General features: G+C 38.2%; 1 protein-coding gene across 6 annotated transcripts in view; it reads right to left on the bottom strand.

Annotated features, from left to right (window-relative positions):
- Nucleotides 1-289: 289 nt before the first annotated feature.
- The window catches only part of Gw (trinucleotide repeat containing adaptor protein gawky), a 29824-nt gene continuing 11716 nt past the window's right edge, over nt 290-18397 (bottom strand). Inside the window, exons 6-18 of one of the 6 annotated variants that reach the window (XM_076440848.1) lie at nt 12551-14509; nt 11499-11860; nt 11072-11405; nt 8922-9446; nt 8392-8768; nt 7956-8153; nt 7697-7852; nt 7092-7571; nt 6624-6723; nt 6400-6545; nt 4808-5040; nt 3952-4318; nt 290-2337 (exon numbers count right to left, since the gene is read on the bottom strand). In XM_076440848.1, coding sequence (XP_076296963.1) covers nt 1996-2337; nt 3952-4318; nt 4808-5040; nt 6400-6545; nt 6624-6723; nt 7092-7571; nt 7697-7852; nt 7956-8153; nt 8392-8768; nt 8922-9446; nt 11072-11405; nt 11499-11860; nt 12551-14509 — 5579 coding nt within the window. In that variant the 3' untranslated portion in view covers nt 290-1995. Of the gene's footprint in view, nt 2338-3951; nt 4319-4807; nt 5041-6399; nt 6724-7091; nt 7572-7696; nt 7853-7955; nt 8154-8391; nt 8769-8921; nt 9447-11071; nt 11406-11498; nt 11861-12550; nt 14510-18397 lie in introns of all 6 variants that reach the window. The other 5 variants (XM_076440847.1, XM_076440846.1, XM_076440845.1 and 2 more) reach the window with 5 other exon arrangements.

Genomic DNA, 18397 nt, shown 5'->3' on the forward strand with positions numbered 1-18397 from the left:
GTTATTTTGCAACCGGTTTAGCCGATATTAGTCAAATTGTTTGTTCAATCGGTGATTCGAAAGTTCTAATAGTTATGATAAAATAGAAAAATAATTACCAGCCATATCGATTACTGTTACGATTTACTCCTGATAGCAGTTATTACACCTATGTCGCTCTTGCTACTGTTACGTTTAAACTAATAAAAATTCCACTAAAAAGTCGATTCTTTATTCCCCGTTGCTAATGGAAGAGGTAGGTATAGCCCGTAGTGTCGACGAGGATCTTCGCTTCGTTTCGTTAAAGATCTTTCTTTCTGCTTATTCGTTTCTCTCTTTTTTTCATTTTCTTTGTTTTTTCTTTTTGTGTTTCATTTATATCTTAGTTCTTTTTGCCACTTTTCCTGTTTTGATTAGATTGGTACAGTCTACGTTTGATATATAATACGCATTGCAGTCTCGATTAAAGGAAACTGTTCAGAGCAAAAAAGTGGAACACTCGTGAGACCATCGATCATCATTTACTTTCTTACACGTACATCCCTAAGAAAGCGTTGGCAGCGCCTCGTTTAAAACATATAGTTATTATTTTTGTATCTTGGAACCTAACGGCTACGGTGTAGACGCGTAGTTTTAACTTCTCTATCGTTTGTGCTTCAATTCCCGAATTACCCAACAACAGTTCAAAATTTCTATTACGTCAATGAAATTGTTTACTCATCGATGTTCTAATATATGGATTGATGTATGTGCACGCGCATATTTAAATATTAATAGATTATTATAATCGAAACAAAATTATAACATACACCAATATATAATATTTAAAAAATCGACGGACAGAATTATAATGTATATTATTACAGGAGGTCAGAGCATATATGTGCTGTAATAGTTGTATAAACTTACGAATTAAAAATGTACTAATATGCGTTTATTAAATACAACGCATTAGCAAATACACACATTACAGGATCGCTAATAGATAAATCAATAACAACTGGTCGAAAAACTAAATATCGAAAAATGCAATATTTCGTTATATTAAAGTTGAACGTCCTCTAGGGTATATATTGCACTGCAGAAGCATGCGCGTGCAGTAATAAATAATATCAGGTCTATTAAAACATCGATGCATGGTACGCGGCAATATGCCGAACTACCAACTTAAACTTTGTAGTACATTAATAATACATGTTTGTTGATTAAACGGAATGTCAGAAATTTATGTATATACATACATATATAAATAAATATATATATACATAGATTTTTCCGTACACACTTATTTATAAATACCTACATACATGATATATGTGCATAGATATAAATAAATGTATACATTGCGATGATACTCTTTTATTAATATATATCTATTAATATCTGTCGATTAATACATATTTATTAATAAAAACGCGACCTGCACAGGAAGAATAATACTAATTCAATAATTGAAACGTCATAAAACGAGCCTATTAAAAGTGATGCGCGCTTCACATGTATTTATGCGGGGTATCATCGGATGAAATTAGTATTACCTTAGAATACCGAAACACCAAAAGTTGTAACACAAGCAACATAACGATAATACTAATTTTAAGATTTAAAACGACTTAGTACGTGATCATCACATTATATTATAACAGTATTTACGCGGATTATCAATTGTAATTGTAAATGGTACTACCTCAAACCATTGAGAAAACACAGCGCACACCGAAAGCCTTAAAATTCATAACATAGCTCCTCCTCCCCCGTAAATCCCGATTTTCGAACTTCTATTGAGAAAAAGGAAAAGAATCAAATCGGATCCCCTATTGGTGACGGAATCACACGATAAGTTAGGATGCACGCAGACATGTGTATGCGGCGTACACATATATGCAGCAATTTATTTAAGTTTAAGTAACTAATTCAACAGAACCGACCTGTCTGACAATGCGCAATATAATTGACGTATCGTGAAGAAGAAGGCTTGGTCGTCGCACGAGTGATATCGCCTTTCCGTGCGGCACTCTACATCGACTCACCTCCCAGAAGATCTCCGGGTAAGTACGAATTCAAAGAACTGGGTGTAGCACGTTGTTGATCGTTGTTGTCGATGCTAGCGTTGCTCCAAAGAGAATTACTACTCGGCGGAGCGCCCCACAGTTGACTGGAACTGCCGCCCCAAGTATCAGGGGGCGGGCCACTTTTGTTCGACGGTCGCAATCCCCAGCCGGCACCCGCTGTCGCTCCAGCTTGCTGCTGACCACCGTGACCCAGTTGCTGCAGCAACGCGTGTACCTCGCTGTCGGCTGGATATTCCGCGAATATGGTTGTGTTGCCTAGCACGCAATTGTTCAAAGCTCCTTGCGCCTACAACATCATACAATACAATATAATACAACACGAAAACACTATCCAGCAATACACGTGGATATCTCTGCGATAGATATCTACTGCGCACTACTATATACAGGGTGTTCCCTTTAACGCGACGCACGATTTTTCACCCACTAGCAGCCATCTGACAAAAAGAGTTTACAACAGAGTTGCAGGGTATGAAGTGAAGATATCAGAGTAAAAAAATTTTAATAATTTAAAATTGAGAACAGACTTTGAAATAATTACCAAGGTTTTTCTACTTATTTACCTCAAACATCAGCCGAATAAGATGGTTAAAAATGCCCTTGGACCAAATTAAAAGGCTAATAGACCATTCGATAGCGCATCAAGTAAAGCCATGTTGTATAAAATGTTAACCCTTTATTTCTCGACCGGGAGGGTAGTTACAGGGTGAAATAGAAAAGATTAGTTTTGGCTTACTTTCTCTATTCACTCATACGCGAAAATACTGAAAAGAATCTAACACGTGACAAATACCCAGATACATATACTGTAATTAATTCAGATTTTTAAGTGGAACATCCTGATTATAGAAAAATCAAAAACCTCAAAAAACCTCGGGAAGATGCAGATTTTCCATTGAAGTTTAACAGCGATATTATTTATATTTTTTCAAGTATAGTGTATAGGTATAAGTATTTTTTATGAATTTTTTCAAATCTTTTGGCGAGGTGCGCGTGGTATAAAAAATAAGAACCGCTTGTTCCGACGTTTTTCCCGCGAAGAACTAATGTCAAGTGAAAAGCTTTACATTTCATGTGTTCTGTATGGATACAGGGCGTCCCAAAAATGTAGTATTTCCTTGAAACATTTATCAATTCACAAAAACAATTACACAGCAAAATCAACATAATATGTCAAATCTACACCGTGCACGTTACATGAAAAAATAGTAACGCTGCTTCCAATAGTCCATTTGACGCAGGCGCATTAGATCCCCGACTGTGGACTGTGGAGACGCAGCGTACTTTTTGGTCCTGGATCGCGCACTACGCTCGCTTACATTATTTTTTTATACCGTTAATCTTTTTTTCATTTCTAACTACATATATAACAATCTATGGTGTGTAATAAAATCGTTTCACAAGCATGTTCAAAAAAATATTTAAAAAATCGCTTAAGCTAAAATACACAAGAAAAGATTATTGTGAAGCGTTTGTTATTCCACCTCTTCTGTTGAATGATTCCTTTCAAAACAACAGCAACATCAGATCTTCTATATTTTTGAAATATAACAGAAAAAGATTTCAGTGTTGTATTGCTAATTTTTCTCAACAAAAACCGCTTTGGTTATACGAAAAAAGTAGTAGGATATAAAAGACACAGCCTGTCTAGATCTCCAGGTTTTGTAGATCTTAGTAGTTTTGTAGATTTTAGAAGATATTCGAGAAAAACGATTTTGTGAGCATTTAATTAATTATTTTAATGTTTAAGGACCCGCGGGCACGTTTGCCGTTATCCGATCAAGCTAAAACTTCGCATACATTTTTTTATGACAGATAAATCTTGAAAAAAATTTTCTTCAAAAGAGTGAATAATAGCTATCCCAGCAGTACAGAGAAGTAAATAAAATAAACACTATACCTTGACAGCTTCGTCTCTTGAGGAGTACTTGGTTAATGCAATTCCATGACTGAGGAATAATCGGAAGTCAAGAACAGGACCGTGTTGCATACAGAGAGTTTTCAATGTGGAACCATCGATTTGAGGAGTTAAATTCTTGAGTAATAGCCAGGTGGAAATCCAGCCAGCGTTTGAGCTAGATTGAAGGCCCCAAGAACTGGATGATCTGCTGACAGTGCCAAGGCCTGTCCAGCCATTGCTTGTATTTCCTGCGGCTTTGTTGCCTAGACCAGGCGGGGGGCCACGGACTTTACTGATAGGTGCTCCCCACAGTTCGGAAGTGACTGCAGTTGGCGGTGGTGCAGACTCGCCCCACGTGTTTTTAGTGCTGCAAAATAATATTTAATCGCTTCAGACATATGTTTCATTAACTAAGTTTACGTGATAATAATACTAGATATATAATTATTATACGCATCCGAAATTGTTTTACTAAAGTACATGTTTCACTGTTCTATTGAAATGTTTGACAACGACGAAAAAAGCACTGTCTGCTAATAATAAGTCCCAATCCTACTTTGTCTGTATAGGTAGTTACATGCATGTTTAACTTGACGAGCATCTTTCGATTCAAATTACAGAAATCAAATAATGCACCTAAAAACATTTAATAAATAATTCAAGTCAAAGTAACTTTATATTTCGACTTTGAAAACAGAAGTTTTAAAACGGAAGCAAGAAGTCTCGTAGGGATTTAACTGTATTGCATTTCTTGTGTACACACTACACACAAACCAAATAAGGTATCACGTAAGGGATGCGTAATTATGTTTTCATGCATAACGATTATTTTATGTGCGAATTTTCAGAAGCTTACCTGGTGAATGCACTAGGAGTGGTAGCAGGTGGATTAAACGTCCATGTAGAGTTGCTCAAACTTGGTATCGACGTGTCAAGGTTAGTAGGTTGTTGAGGAGGCGGCGGTGAAGTCTTGCTGCTTAAGTTGAATATAGCGTCCGGATCCTTGATTGTAGCTAAGGACAACGGCGAACGCACCACAGAACCGGGAGTAATGCTTGGATCATCCTCGATGCTCTTCATCTGTGTACCCTAAAATGAAATTAAATATAGGTGGACCTGAATGAATCTCTACCTCCGCATCTATTTCTTAGCACTTCCTTCGAATGTGTTGTTGAAACTACTTGTCGTAAAATTGTTTATCGATTACTTAGATGTCATAATATAATGAGATTTGGAACTTGGAATTTGCAACGACAACACTGTTTACTCATACATTAAAATTAGCTCACTAGAAACATTTTCCTCTTCCCTCTAAAAGTGTTCTAGAACCAAGTGGGAATTTAAATCAAAATTTGAGATGTGGATTTCAACTTCTTCTGTCGTACTTCCATATAGGCCACGCTATATCTAAATTTTGAAATTCAATTTGAATCGGTAGGGTTCTTACACTGCTTGGCTTCATGAATAAATAATAATACATAATAAAAAAATTAATTTTAAGTAAAATTTATACTCAAACGATAATTTTATAACCGTTATTGAAGTGAATGCTGAAACAACGGCATTAAAGTATATGTATGTATATACAGGGTGTTCCACGTAACTGGAACAGGCTGTACCTCTCCTAAACGGTTGGGAATAGAAGATGTTATAAGTAAAAGTTAAATGATATCAGACGGTGCATAATATGCAACTGCACTTCTTTTTTAAATGGAAGCCTATGTTTTCGACTGCACCAATCGATGCAGTTTCTTGTGCTCTACGTAAAAGTACTTACGAGTACAAGAAACATATCTTGTACATATCTTATTTTAAACTTTAAGTCTCACAATCCCCGGAAACCAGCTCGCATAATATTAATTTATCGTATGAGCAAGTGAGCACGCGTCACATCGTGGATATAATTTTCACGACGTGGTGGACGCCACACCAGGAACCCCTCTGTAATCCCGCAGGGAAATCAATGTAACAGTTTCTGGTTTACTCATTTCCGGTAAGAAGAAATCGTTGCGATAGCATTTTCGATGTCATGTAACAGTTAAAAATAATATTATCCCCTAAAAAATTGTCATAATATTTTAATGATATCCTTTAGGTTTCTCACGCGTTGGGGCCAAGCCAGGGTTGGCTTACCGCTGCGCCCCTCGCCCAGCTGCGCGGCGGCGCCCGTCTGACAGACGGCGTCTGTACACTCTTCCCACTCTGACGCGTACAGCACGCGTCAGCGTTAGTGCGAAGAGTGCAAAGACGGGCTCCGCTGCGCAGCTGGGCGAGGGGCGCAGCGGTAAGGGGCCCGCAAAATATGGCAACCCTGCTCTGAACACTTCAAGCAAGCTGACTGTAAGTTAACAAAATAATAACATTTGATGCCGAAGATTGCGTAAACAACCAATGGAGAGCTAGTTTGAAACATTTGATAGAAAAAGTACGGTATTGGTAATGGATTACCTTCCACGGTTTGCCAGGTTCAAACTCAGGTACAAGGTCAGTGAAAGTAGCTGCACCAGTTGATTGCCAATCCTTTCCATCGGTAGAGTCGGTATTACCCGGATCAGGCCATCCACTTTCTCCGAGTCTGGTGGACCATGTACCATCTCCTTGACCCAACAAAGGATTCATGTTAGGACTACTGTGTGATTGTGTCAAACCAGCCAATGAAGGTGCTGGCTTACTAGTAGTTCCAGGTGCTCTCGAGAATTCGTTCGTAACTAACTCTCCATCCTTGTCCAATGAAGGTAACTTCCACTGGTTCAGTCTTGATTGTGGCTGACTCTGTAACAAAATTATTGATCATTGCAAGATGATTATTTATGGGAACTAAAACATTTGATTGGTAAAACAAAAAATATTTTCGAACGAGGCGAGTAGCAATGCGTGCATATCATTTTCAGAATGACACTAGGTACAGGTTGCAATTCATTAGAATGACAAAATCCTATTTATCTCGATACAATTTAATTTCTTTTAATATTTAATATTTAATTTCTGTGTCACTGAAAAGTGATTTACACACTTTGGTATCCTCTTGTGAGCAACGAAATGATTATGAGATTCCATATTATTATGCCAGTATATTGATAATATTCGTTTACTGCGATTAAAATGTGAAAATGAAATGTGTGTTCCAAAAAAGTACTCACGATAGGCGGCTCCTTGTTCATTGTCAATTCTGTAAAACTGTTTTGCAAGGCTGACATGGGGTCATGAACAGAACTCTTATAATATTCTGAATTTTGAGACGGTGGAGCAGGATGCTGTTGTTGCTGTTGCTGTTGCTGCTGCTGTTGTTGCTGCTGTTGCTTCATATAAGTGGCTTGTTGCACCGCAATTTGATTTTGTAAATTGGCTATTTGTTGTTTTGTTTTTGTAATTTGTACACTGATCTGGAGGACCGATTGTCCGTTACCCTTCATATTACTCTGTACCGAATGCTGTTGATGAAGTTGCTGTAGAACTTTGATTTGTTGCAATAATTGGTTCAGAAGTATTAAAGTTTGAGGTGCAAGAGGTTGATTTAGAATTTGATGGTTTAAGTAACCTTCCTGGACGGCTAACTGAATTTGTTGCACTAACATGCGTAGCTGCTGAGTACTTGGTTGGTTTTGCGGAGTTCGTGAAGGCTGAAACAAACAAAAGACAATATAATGTGATTAGTAGATTCATGAATTTTTGAAAAATATCCTTCTAAGAGAACACATAAATGTATGACATTACTATACACTAAGATAATCATTATACCATGTACCTGATTGAAAGGTGGTTGTGGTGCATTACCACTTGGTTGTTGTTGCTGTAAAGGAACGGCAGCTTGTTGTTGCTGTTGCTGCAGTTTCAACAAACTTGCACTGGCCACCGATCCTCCTACGCTGCCAGTTGTGTTTCCGCTCGCTACCCCAGCACCCTGCAATTTTAAGAGCCATTCATTCATAAGTTGCATAAAGATGGTATTACGATCGCATACATCGGAACACGAAAATGTGGACAATTAAAATTATTCGTCCTACCGGTGGGAAAGACATCTGCTGTGCGACATGATTAAATCTGGGATACGCTGGTGCAGTTGTAGCCTGATTACTCGGATCATAAGTAGAGTGTGCGTCGTGTCTTCTCCATTGATCTGGAGACCGAATCTGACTCAAAAGTTCGAAAGCTTCGTCTCTGTTCATCTCACGATTCCTCAAGGCTAATTCAACATCATCTTTCTGCAAACAAATACAACTTACTGAATTCCATAAACAAAAAGAACTTTTTGTTGGAACTAGTGAAATAGACCAAACATTCTATATGTATGTATCTATATGGAATATATAGACACGATTTTATAAACGAAAATATGTACTTAAATATACGAAATTTAAGTTTCCGAGTACTTTATACGCCGTTTATTGGAATCACGGGTAATGTTATAATACGGGTATAATTCTAATAGCTTATACGGACCTTGAATCCCAAGTCACAGAGATAACGAAACTCTCGGCTGCTCCAGATGACTTCCTTTGTAAGGATGGGTTTCGTGGGATGAGCCCAACTAGGAGAATGATCCATATCTGTGTCACCCCAACTTCCAGCAGGTCCCATTGGTTTGGGTTTGTGAGTACTAGGTCCACCCCAAGTACCAGGGTTCAACTGAGCTTCGTTCCAGGTACTCGGCGTCTTTGGGTCGTCCCATGAGCCTGTATCGTGTGGCCCTTCTGTCCAGCTACCATTTCGTCCTCCGGGTGCTCCAGGATGACCCCACATTGGTCCACTCACATCAGGTTTCATTCCAGGCTGACCAGGCATTCGGTTCTGTGGCATTCCTGGAGGACACTGTGTCCCTAAAAAAACAAGATGTATTCTTTAATATTCTTGCGACTCTATCAGTGCTATTAATTCTTCGAAGAATCTGCTCTTTTTTCATATAGGATAGTTCCTTTTTTCTCTCCAGAAAATACTCGTATACGTGTAATAAAAATTAAGGAGATACAAACCTCCTCTAGCAACATTTGGTGTTGGAACATCCTTCCAATGAGAAACTTTGCTTCCGGGAATAGTCCTCTGATTAGCTGCAGCATTACCCCATAAACTAGTGCCGTCGTCGTAGTTCGGAACATTTCGTCTTTGTGTCGGTGGAGAAGGTTCCTCCCAACCCGATGGTTTTCCTGGCATAATATCTTTTGGTGGCGGAGCAGCCCACTGATTTATACTGGAGGGATTCAACATTTTTGTTGGCGGTCCAGACGGGTGTTGATGTCCCATTTGGTGATGTGGAGGCCCCGGTGGTTGACCCCACATGGTATCCGCATTCGCACCATTCAATCTGCCGGAAATACCTCGCGGATCCCCGCGCATGTCTGTCATTCTCGGATCTCGAGCCATAGGATCCATTACGCGTATGTGTTCTCGAGGATCCAGAGACATTCTATGGTCACGGGGATCTCGTATCTCGCGAGGATCAACCGAACGTAGATCACGAGGGTCACGGTGATCGATTCTTGGATCGCCCCAATTTGATCCTATAAAAAATATATATATTACGTGTCTCTCTAACAAGAAAATATTTAGAATTTATTTTTTGTTATTATTAATATACTTTATTTTTTACGTATAGCGTGGACCGCACAGATCGTTCACGATGTAGTATAATATAGTGTAGCGATTAATATGATACTTTCAAATAAAATATTATTTCATTAACTTTTAATAAAAAAATTAGTACCTCAAGTTTACCAACTTTGACAACCATATGTTTGCCTCTGTTGTAAAAAATATAAATAAATGTTCGTAAAGCTAAAGTCAAGTGTAGCACGTTGTATCAAACATTGATAAGAGTATATTTTATCCAAATTTTACGGTTATCATTTTGGTTTCATAAATAAACGATGTCGTTTAAGTCGCATACTACTGATTGCTTGCTTCTATGTTTCTTGTATGTATATCCAGCCTAATATACGTGTCATTCCAAACAGAAATATGTCCCGACATTAATGTACTTCCCAATCCTTTTAAGCAATTAATAAAACGAACTGCTAACTATTCGACAAACAAAGTTTCCGAAATCGATCATCTAAGAATGCTAACGATACTTTCTTTTCTGATTGTTCATATAACGTTCTTGTCAATCCATTGATGACACCGAAATTCTTCTGATTTTTTGCTATGTTGATGTAATTTTGAATACCTACAATGAAATTTAAATAATTAGATTTCTTCTGTCGTAAATTATCGTTTCTTAGATTAGTTAGGAGAAGAAAGTTTATGTAAAAGTGATCTAATCTATTAGCTTATTCTTTGCATAGTATGTTCTCTTTGCATGTTCTCGTATTACTAAAAACAACGGAGATATTTTCGGTGCATGTCTTAGACGCCCCACTCTGTGTATAAAACTGTTATTCATTTTTGCAACCTTGGATTACCTCAAGGTCATTTCAAAGACGTATGCTGGACATGTTTTTCAACTGCACTTTCATAAAATATCGAAATAAAAATATTAAAATAACCTTGAAAAAATAAAGATAACATTTTTCTCTGTCACACCGTTTGCCCTATCATGTACCGTTCAAGAGTTATATCAAACGGCACTTACCGTACTGTTACTCACTCGTGCATAAGAAAAAAGTTTTTCAGTTTTCGTTTTATCGCATTAAAATACTCGCCAGAGGTGTATCTCTAATGTAGAAAATCGTCACAACTCCAATTTTTTTTAGTTCTTTTTCTTTTTACTTGCAGCCACAGCTACTTAAACTATCGAAGGGCTTTGAAGCGCTCGCCTGTAAAATTTGTATCTTTTCATTTGTGACGTTTTTCTTGTACACGAGCGATATGTATACGTTTCTTAAGAATTCGTTAAAGTTGCAATCGAACAATCGGTGTCCTTTCGTTGTAAGATGCAACTTCGCCTGAAGAACACGCGATCTATAAATATGTGTACATATAAATAGAGTCTATACCCAGATTTAGAGATATTTGGAGGAATCAAAGCACATGTAAAATGTTTTAAATGTGAATGAAAACGATGCAGTACTTATTTATAAAGAAAATAAATGGTATACCTTCAATCACTTCAAAATTGCCTATAAACTTTGAAAGAGGCATTCGAGGTGGTAAAAACGGGAGGGGATTCGGTTATGACTAGTATTACCTCCCCACATACCGGCTTGATTACCGGTGCCCGTTGTCCACTGTCCTGCGGCAGTGTTCGGTTGCGAAGATGTAGGAGCCCCAGTCCACATGTTCGATGAATCGGCAGCTTCGTCATCTTCACCCCATGTTCCGCCAATATTTGTTGCTGGCGTATGACCCCAAGGTGTTTTCGGTTGTTGTTGAGGCGGTGGCTGACCACCGTTTCGGATATTGGCCTCCCACAAATCTGTACCGGTGTTTACTGGTGGTTTCCACACAGGAACTCCATCTTTAGACGAATTAGGCTCTGGAGTTGTTGGAACGTCCCAGTTTGTGTCTTGATTAACATGTTGCTACAAAAGAAAGGCAAAACATTTTTTCAATCCCTACAGAAACTATTCGATATATATAATATATATATATTGTATAGTTGCGGCAATACTTACACGACCCCAACCATCCTGGCTGAATAACGCTTCTCTCATTGTGTTCAGTTGCTCCAACTGCTGTTTTGTCGATGGATTATTGCTAGCAGGTGTATTACTAGTATTGACGGACCCCTGACCCTGATTATTTGGCTGATTATTACTGCTATTAGAGTTTGACTGTTGCTGCTGCTGTTGCTGCACTGTATTATTATTATTTGGAATAGAAGGATTTTGACCTGGTCCCCCAGGATTACTGGACATCCCTTGTGACCACTGATTATTATTCTGACCACCCTGACTTGTGCTACTTGATTGTGAGGTTGGTGGGCCAGATTGCTGATTCGATGGCTGGTTCGGGTTATTCATCTTATTCACATTACCTAAAAAATTTCATTATGCTATTATAGTATATGTATACATATACATATACATAGTACCAAAGTAAACCAGTCAGCTATGATTGCATAAATTCATTCATGTAAAGGTTTTCTTTGGTTAACGAATGATACGAATAAAGATTAATTTGATTTGGAACACATTTTCGGCCTCTTTATCCAGCTGTACCATTCCATTCACCACAAAAAGATCAGTCTATTGCCGAGTTCAATTATAGAATAGCTAAGTTCTCTAAAGTATGATGTCACGGTTAATTTCAATAAAAGTTAGACTGTGCTAAACTTACTGTAACACGAGTACAACAACTGCTGTTACATTTACTGTAACTGGGAAAAATGGAAACATGTTATCGGCTATTACCGGTGTCGAATGTGTTACAAATAAATTGCTTTTAATCGCATATTACGGTGGATTAAGGATTGATTAACACTTTGGAGACGGACTGTTTCGATTGGATTGATATCTACAGACTGAAAGTGGTAATAAATATGTGAAACGTTATCAGAGGCGGCATCAAAGAAGCGCGTCGAACCCGAGATTCAGGCTGAAGACATTAAACAAATTTCTGTAGAACTAATAAAGGGCTCTATCTGTCATGTATCTCAAATCTCGCAAGAATCAGTTCGTGCTGCCAAAACTGTACAATATAAAAATGTGAAATGCGAGTCACTGACCTGGAACATTTTGTCCTCCGAGTGGTCCTGAGTTCTGATTCGAATTCGGATTGCCACTAACGGATCGGTTCACATTGCTCCCGGACCAATTCCCGGAATTTCCGCCATTTCCGGAGGGATTTCCTGATGTCCCTCCCCAAGCTGACTGATTGTTATTATTATTATTCGTGGCGCTTGCCTGCGTAGATCCCCAATTGGTGGATCCACCGTTGTTCAATGAACTTTCGCCACCACCGGCTAACCTAAGCATAGCAGAAATACCCCAACGCTTCTTGTAGTCCGAAATGGGCTCTCCTATATCGTAAACTGGTCCAAACAGAAGAGCCAACACGCGCTTAAGATCATTCTTCTGGGTTTGTAGAGTAGTATCGTTGGAATCTCCTGTGAACGCTGCTGCTATGAGATTCCTTGCACGATCAATGAGATGTCGTTTTCGGTTTGAGCTATTCGAGTTGAGAACGTTCTCGTTTTCCATTTCCGAGCTACATCTATTCCCTATAGTAGACTTAGAAAGAGCCTTAACAAACTCGGTGCCATCACGCACATACGGCCCCAAGTAGCCGGAAAGTTCTGGAAAGACTGGAAAGGCCAATTTCTTCCCGTTCAGCATCGAAGAAATACTCAAGGGTTTGACACTGAGATGTGTCGTTTTAGTTTTAGTCTCGTAGCTAGTCTCGTGGCTCGGTATCCCCTTCCTCATAATACTAACATCGCAAATCACCTTACAGCGAAGTTTATTAACCACATAAAGCTTACAATCTAACGAGAGTGGAACACATGCACGTTGCGTCAGCTCGCTCGCGACCAGGTCGAGCCATGGAGGAGAGGATTGTGCTCGTTTCGGCGCGTTTCTCAACGGGAGAGGTCGCGGAGGCTGGTCAGTTAGCTCGTTTCCGGGAACGATAAGCGTAATGGAAGAACTGGTGGCCACCTTATTCCCTTCCTTAATCATCAAATCTGATTCTTCGTTCGACGATCTATCACTTATTTTAACTTTCTTCGGTATTACGAAATTTAAAGGCGACTTTGATATTTCTTTACAGGTTTCTTCAATGCTTGTTGTTTCAATGCAATTCATGTATGAATTCCAATGGGCTCTTAGTCTCATTGCGATCGCACCACCGTCCATTTCGACGCGGAGGAAATAATGGTTATTGGTTGAGCTGAGCAATATCACAGACTTGTAGTTATCGTTATTATTACTTAGGAGGCTAGAATTAGACTTAACGTTATTGTATTTGCCCGGATGAAGGCAGCACCCTAATAAAGAGTAATTGTCAAGAGAGTCGAGAGAAAAGTGGCCTGATGAGGGGCGATCAGACTTGGGTATCCTAACTAGGCTAGGTACCCCTTCACCGATTGCGCACTTATCCCCTGTTAATCGTAGATATATGCTTATATTTAGTACCCTAATGTTTAGTACGCTAAAGCTAGTCTTATTATCACTTAGTGTCTTAGATATAGACTTAGAGTTATTGGCGGAGCTGCTGCCCGGTTCACCTTTCCCGGGCGAGCCCGATTCTTTTCTTTTTCTTGTTGCATTAACTGTTGTTGTTTTTCGATCATCTTGATGATTATGTTCTGCTCGAATTGAGCGATTCTTCACTGTATCATTAGTATTCTTATTAGTCTTAGATGTAGACTTAGAGTTATTGGCGGAGCTGCTGCCCGGTTCACCTTTCCCGGGCGAGCCCGATTCTTTTCTTTTTCTTGTTGCATTAACTGTTGTTTTTCGATCATCTTGATGATTATGTTCTGCTCGGATTGAGCGATTCTTTACTGTACCATTATTATTCTTATTATTAGTACTGTCGTTATTATTAATATTATTATTATTATTAATGTTACTACTATTATTATTATTATCGTAAGTTAGAAGGTAATTTCTTGTTGGGTGTTTTGTGGTTAACGACGCCACTGACTGGCAGGTCGGGCTTCGACTGATCAAGGTGGACTTGCCTGTAAGAAAAAAAGAAAATGCATATTTCTCAAAAAACATACAATTTGTATTCTGTATATTTTCGATATCGATAGAAATCTAAATAATCTGTAATCTCATTACTGTATATTACAGTTTCAAGTTCCGTATTTCTTTATCTCTCTTCCCGATTCTACTCAACACTTGGATGGCAGGGCCCGGGTCCATTTACACCCAGTATCTTATTCCTGGTGATGAATTTCAATCGAAAGTTGTGCAATTGGATGCGATGAAAAGACCAATGCATCTAGATAAGATACTATTAAAATTATATACAGTGAGTGTACAAAGTATTCGTACACCTTTTAAAAACTAATAACTTTTTTATAATTAAAAACAAACTACCTGATTTTTTATAATCAATTAGAAGCATTGGTTTACGAAATGATATGCAAGAAAGATTTTTCAGAAATTATAATTTACAAGGTTACATGCAAAAATAAAAAACGGATTTTTTAAATGTTTTTTATTGGGGCCCTTATATTTTATTAGGGACCCAAATAAAAAAGTTTCAAAAAATGCCTTTTTTATTTTTGCATGTAACCTTGTAAATTATAATTTTTGGAAAATCTTTTTTACATATCACTTCGTAAACCAATGCTTCTAATTGATTATAAAAAATGAGGTCGTTTGATACAATTATAAAAAAGTTATTAGTTTTTAAGAGGTCTACGAACACTTCGTACACCCACTGTAAATTTGATTCCTAATCGGAATCAAAGATTGCTACCTGTAGAATCATCAAAACCATCCGCCATCAAAGTGTTAAAAAACAAGATTGTCATACATTCACACTTTTTCAATAAAAAACATAATTCTATATACAGGGTGTTCACGCTAACACTAGCTAGCCACGTTTCTTCCATTTGCGACCTTGCATGACCTTGAAGATCATTGTGTCGTATACGAATGAATTAGTTTCGACATACGGTTTCATATGATATCAAAAAATACACAGAACTTCATTTGAAAAATTGAAGGTCACTTTGTCACGTCTGCTGACGTGTTGCCATAGGTTATAAGCATAGTTAATAATAGTAGGATATTGTAACCGTAATTATTAATAATATTCATTAGTTATAAGTAGTCATACTTCGCTCCGATCATCACATCCGATTCTCACCTAATACCATACACCCATTCTTATCTTAACCCTTGTATAATAATCATATCTTAATGTATTCCCCGTAGTAGTATCACGTAGCATTCACCGTAATAATTAATCGCGCGCATCTCATAACATCCGTAGCGTTATGTCTAGCGAGAGATCGCCTAGAAGATAAGACACCTATATATTCGACCTCACGATCCTAAAAAGAGTTCAGTTAATTCAGTTCAATTCGGACAGCCAGTCTGTCACGTTCGTTCAAGACTCCAGCGAGGCTCGTCGCCTCCTGGATGTCCCGGTCCGGACTCCGACGAGTCCTCGCTCTCATCCGCTATATCACGCGCTTCTAATTCATTGTAATTCCATTTCATACGTTACAAATATATTCCCAGTTATTAATTTAATAAGTGAGTCTCGCTTAGTTCTTGTCGCTACATCCTTGCGCTTGCAATACTCTCCTATTCAATTCGCGTTCGTGGCTATCAATTTCGGAAGCTCGTGCGCGTCAACGAACGCGAAACAGAGGACAACAGCGGGGTATCTCCCGTCAACCGAGGATCACCGACGACGTGATCTTCCCAGAACGAGTGAGGATCATCGTCCTCCCTACGACGATCCAGCCTGATTCATCTGCAGCCGTCAACGAGCAACGGAAGCAGTTCGCATAAACGAAGCCTGCCTGTATTCACTGATCGCTATACTCAACTGTTCGATAAGTCGCTAAATATTTCCCTGCGAAGATTCGCGCTGTCTGTTATCTCTGTTCTCGCCCGCCGCTTTGGGCGAATCTACTACCTGTAAGCGTTAAGTAGTATACGCATGTTCGCGAAAGTCGTGGTTCCCAGTCAGACGTCGGACGTAACGTGCCGCGTGGACAAAAGGTTGTATCGCATTTGGTAATTATACAGGAAAGTACTGCCCATTCCGATTTTGATAAAATTTAAATATGTTATAGATATTGACATTTTGAACAACTTTTTCCTTTTCCAATATAGGGGGGTCGCTTTTAGTTTTCGAGATATTTGCAAAAAACTATCGCGAATACTGTATTGAATTTTTCGTATTCCTGCACGCTCCGCTGCAACGTAAACCTGTTTCGGTGCGGCGTTTGTTTACATTTTGACGCTGTAGAGATAAGAGAGAAAACAGGGGGGGCGGAAAGGGCCAGTCTGATACCACATACACCCACCCAGTGCTTAACACGCATCCAATGTTTCTAAAAAGAAGGTTTCCGTTAAGAAATTAACAATTTGCGCAAATTTTCAATATCATATTCGTAATTAGCACGTGAAAATACGTAAGAATCTAGAGTATAATTTAGAAACAGTGGGTGCGTGTGAAACACTGGGTAGGTGAAAAATTCAATACAGTATTCGCGATAGTTTTTTGCTAATATCTCGAAAACTAAAAGCGACCCCCCTATATTGGAAAAGGAAAAAGCTGTTCAGAATGCGTTGCTGCATAACATATTTAAATTTCACCAAAATCGGAGTGGGCAGTACTTTTCTGTATAATTACCTCGCATTTGAGCGTCCAGTAAGGGGAATGGGTCGCGGAACGATAGTTTCGCTAAAGTCAGACTCCGGGACGTAACAACTTCATTCTTAAAAACATAATACAGATAAAAGAAAATACAGATATCATTACATTGCTTGCAAAAAACAGAATAACTTTTTCTAATATTTACTATTTGCAAGAAAAACGCTGGCTAGCGTTAGCGTGAACGCCCTGTAGATAAACAGAAACAATCTATGTTAGTTCCAACTCCCATAGTGCCACATAGAAAATGCGATGCCTGGTAAATATTCATAAAAGGAGACTCGGTCTAATGACTTTGACCTTGACATATGTTATCAATATCAATATTTTCAACAACTTTTCCCTATAGATGTACCCGAGACATTCGCCAAACACTTTAGTTAAACTTAGTTTATAAGTACAGTTTATTCTGGGACAAGCTGTCACCGAACGGTAATTAAAACACAGGGTCAGTCTCGCATAACATCAAAACTTCAAATACCTCGTAAGTTATTTGTTGTAAGAAAAATTTTCAAACAAATGTTTCACGATTTCCAAAGGAACATGCAGTGCTGTAATCTGTATTTTGTTATTTGGCTTTTTTATCGAGATATGAGGATCATTTTCAGTTTTTAATAATATAGCACCAAATTCTGCGCAAATAAGTATTACATATAACAAATACGGCTTAAAATATTACAAAAATAACTTGCCGACTGAGTGAGTGTACGAAATATTTGCCAATAGAAGATTATTAATGTGAGAACATCTCAATATATTATTAGCAATAATTGATTTTAAGCCATGTTAAAGTCAAGGTCACGTATGTATGTACAGTAGCGGGCAAAAGTTTAAGACCGCTCTAAAGAAGACGATAACTTTTTTAATATTGTACTATACGATTTGAACTTTTTTGGGAAGCTAGAGCAATTAGTTTACTAAAGGATGTGAAAAGAAATTTTTTCAAAAATTGCAATTGATCGGAATTGTTAAAAAAATACTAAAAGTTGATTTTTTAACTTTTTTATGTGGGCCTATATTGAAAATTTAAAAAGTACGTTTTGTAGGTTTGTATCAATTATATGCACTGTGAAAGTTTCATCGAAATCGGTCGACGTTACAACGAGCTACAAATGTTTAAAGATGGTAAAAATTGCAGATTTTCGCGATTTTCGGAAATAAATTGTGAAAATCTGCAATTTTTACCATCTTTAAACGTTTGTAGCTCATTGCAACGTCGACC

Source organism: Lasioglossum baleicum, chromosome 16 (assembly GCF_051020765.1).
Source record: "Lasioglossum baleicum chromosome 16, iyLasBale1, whole genome shotgun sequence".
Lineage (NCBI taxonomy): Eukaryota > Metazoa > Arthropoda > Insecta > Hymenoptera > Halictidae > Lasioglossum > Lasioglossum baleicum.